Source organism: Solanum stenotomum, chromosome 1 (assembly GCF_019186545.1).
Source record: "Solanum stenotomum isolate F172 chromosome 1, ASM1918654v1, whole genome shotgun sequence".
Taxonomy (NCBI): Eukaryota; Viridiplantae; Streptophyta; class Magnoliopsida; order Solanales; family Solanaceae; genus Solanum; species Solanum stenotomum.
Window position 1 is genome coordinate 81,493,896 of NC_064282.1, and position 3,676 is coordinate 81,497,571.

At 34.0% G+C, this 3,676-nt stretch overlaps 1 protein-coding gene across 1 annotated transcript; it reads left to right on the forward strand.

The window, feature by feature from the left end:
- Positions 1 to 556: 556 nt before the first annotated feature.
- On the forward strand, positions 557 to 1,798 carry LOC125857424 (protein PELPK1-like). The gene has a single exon (XM_049537012.1). It carries the CDS (start codon positions 557 to 559, stop codon positions 1,796 to 1,798), a length of 1,242 nt encoding a protein of 413 aa, XP_049392969.1.
- The last annotated feature ends 1,878 nt before the right edge of the window (positions 1,799 to 3,676 follow it).

Below are 3,676 nucleotides of genomic sequence, written 5' to 3' on the forward strand. Positions count from 1 at the left end.
GTGAGATGAGAAAATAAGTCAATAATTTCAGTCTGGGAGATTATATAGAAAATAAAAATAAAAATCTTGGGAAAAAAAGAGGCAAAGCACTAATCTCACAATGAAGCATATTCTAAAAATCATAAAATAATATCTTCATGATGCAATGAATATTTCCAACAGAATTACTTGGAATGTTAGGACCTAGACGTGCAAGCAATTAGTTCTTAAAAGATAGTTCAGTATGCTAATTAATTTAGTACGAAAAGGTCATTTTTTCTCAAAAAAATATATATGAAATTTAACTCTTGCATTGATCATTATTCTAATGAGACAATATTTTAATTTTCATATATGGTATTACTGGAATATTATAATATGTGAAAAGGCATCCAATGACATGAGAACCATGAAGGACATCATGGGCAACCACTTTTAGGATCATATATCAAAGTGGCGTCTATTACTTAAATGATTTTCTTTCCTATAAATAAATTGGTAGAAGCCATTTTGTAACAACAAACAATAGAAGACAAAATTTCAAAACAAATTCATTGAGGGAATTATGTTTTTGAAAATGGGGAACTCAAGAAGACAACAATTTCCTCATCATCAAATTGTATATGCCATGACATTTTGCTTGGTAATTGCCACAAGTGTTGCAGCCTATACACCTTATAGTTATTCCCCACAGGAAACCACGAAGCAAGAGAAACCTTATTCCTCCGAATATAAGGTGCCATCAATTCCGAAAAGTACATATACTAAGGTGCCATCAGCATCGAAAGAGTACTTCAACGTGCCATCATTTCCAAAAGAAACTTATACTAAGAGGCCATCAGAATCTAAAGATTACTTCAAGGACGTGCCATCATTTCCAAAAGATACTTACACAAAGGTGCCATCAGAATCAAAAGAGTACTACAAGGTGCCATCATTTTCAAAAGATACATACACTAAGGTGCCATCAGAATCAAAAGAGTACTTCAAGGCGCCATCATTTCCAAAAGATACTTACACTAAGGTGCCATCAAAATCAAAAGAGTACTACAAGGTGCCATCAACTCCAAAAGATACTTACACTAATGTTCCATCAAAATCAAAAGAGTACTTTAAGGTGCCATCATTTTCAAAAGAGATGTATACTAAGGAGCCATCAAAATCAAAAGAGTACTTCAAGGTGCCATCATTTCCAAAAGATACTTATACTAAGAGGCCATCAGAATCAAAAGAGTACTTCAAGGACGTGCCATCCTTTTCGAAAGATACTTATACTAAGGTGCCATTAGAATCAAAAGAGTACTATAAGGTGCCATCAGCTTCTAAAGATACTTACACTAAAGTGTCATCAGAATCAAAAGAGTACTTCAAGGTGCTATCGTTTCCAAAAGATGCTTATACTAAGGTGCCATCAGAATCAACCAAGTACTTCAAGGATGTGCCATCATTTCCAAAAGATACCTATACTAAGGTGCCATCAGTCTCCAAAGAGTACTATAAGGTGCCTTCAATTCCATCCGAATCAAAAGATAATTACAATTATGAGCCACAAGTCCATCAACATGTTCACGAAGATACTCACAATGAGGAACCATCAGTAACCCAGGATTACAACAAGGTACCTTCCATGTCAAAAGATAACTATGAATACAAAGTGACATTACCAAAACCTTTCTTTAAATTACCACATGTTGCTCAATATCGTCACCGCAATTTGCCATCACCAAAGAACTCAGAGAACTACCAATATCCTCCTCCTCCATACAACTTCCAATCTCCTTCTCCATCCACTCCATCTCCACCACCCCCTTATTACTAAGCCACGTCTATATTTTATAGTGATTGTCATCCTAGCAAAGTATAAAGGATATATTTGTTGCGGATTTCGGGTTCGTATGGAAGCCAAGCCAAAAGAAGTAGAGATTTCAAGAATCAATCAATTGTGCTCTACAAGGAGATACTTCCTACTTTGAGTTTTCTTTTTATGTTGTTTTGGTCATGATGTACATTCTAATTGTACTTTTTAAGAGTGTTTTTCATTTTTTTTGCCTCCATATATATGAGTTCAATCTATCATCAAGTGCGACATTTTTCTTTACATTTGTCCCAAAGGATATATAGGAATTACAATCTGGTGACCATTTACAAATGAATATATAAAAATGGTCATTTCAAATTTCTTATTTTCCCGTCCAAAGGACTAGATTTTATTCTCAACTAATAACTGAACATGGCAGCGTAGTGCTAGGACAGTGTAGATATTTAGAACAATTAATGATTAACGGATGATTAAATTAATACACATTGACCATTTGTCATCTTTTATTATTCTACTTTTGTTTGTTTATCTTTTCTGACACGTACATTTTAGATTTTCGACTTATGTTTTCTTGTTGGGGTTACATCATCTTATTCTAGATACTTTAGAGTTTTAATACCATGACTTTAAGGTCTAGAAAGTTAATTTCCGCAAGTGATTTTGTTAAATGATTGAGTTTATGGGAACTTGATCCTTTAATTGCTTTAAACTGGTTTCCTAGCATTTGATATCATTATAATTAGTTGTTTCTTAAAATGGTTTGATAGGTTAAGTTAAGGTTGGTAGTTGGTTCTCCCATCGGGAGGAGGGACGGTAGTGTGGGTGCCAACCATGACGGGTCAGGATCATGACAATTTGAAAGTTAGATAGTTCTTCAAGTTGCCCACAACTCAAATTTTTAATCAACAAATTGAGACGAAAAATGGCACCAACACGTAGATCCAATGCGCAGGAGTGAGTTGTTAGGGTAGATAATAAACAACATAATATTTGAATCATATTCACCAAAATGCATAAACAATCACACTGTTAAAATTTCCAGAATTACATATAGTTTTTACTTTACATATAGTTGGCCAGTACCAAGATGAGCCAAACAACTAAGCAAACTGCCTGACTAACCACAAAAAGATTACTTCATTTTATGATAATGTTGATATTCAGAATAATTTGTGCACACCTCGATTATACCATTGTGTATCTACTACATCTTGGCTCTCACCAGCACAGATAGTGTCGGGTTCTAACGTTGTAATTGAATGAAAAATGGAGAAGTGAAAAATTAAACTTCATATTTAGAAAGAGGACTTCTGCATTGGTGGGAGAAAGGAACTTTAAAGTATTTAAATATAGAAGCACTTCCTCGTATTCTTAAAGGGTGGAGAAGAAGACAATGTTATCTTCGACACTCGCTCGGCTTTGACTTCGTCTATAAAGAATGATGGGTAAAAAAATTGTTTTTGGAAAAATTCTAACCCAATATTTTGTACTCACATATGAGACAGTACACGTGCATGTGCGTAACACAGATGCAACACATATTGAAGAGACAAATATCTTGAGTACACTAGATACTGATCACATTAGAAGTGTGTGCTGCACTTCCGCATATGGGAAATTCGGGTTCAATGCATGCTGAAGAGGTGCATCTCTTCAGTACATTGATTTGTGACTACGATAGAAGTGTGTGCAATGTTGGGTATTAATTGTCCTGAATTTTTTTTTTTTTTTTTATCATAAATAGATTTTTCTTTTAGAATTTTTTTTTTTTATGATTGGCTAGTCTTTTTCTTGTAAGAAAAAGTTTAGGATTCTATAAATATATGTTTGTTCCTTCTAACTTAATCAACATTCACAATGTAGTCCTAGGGTTTTGAG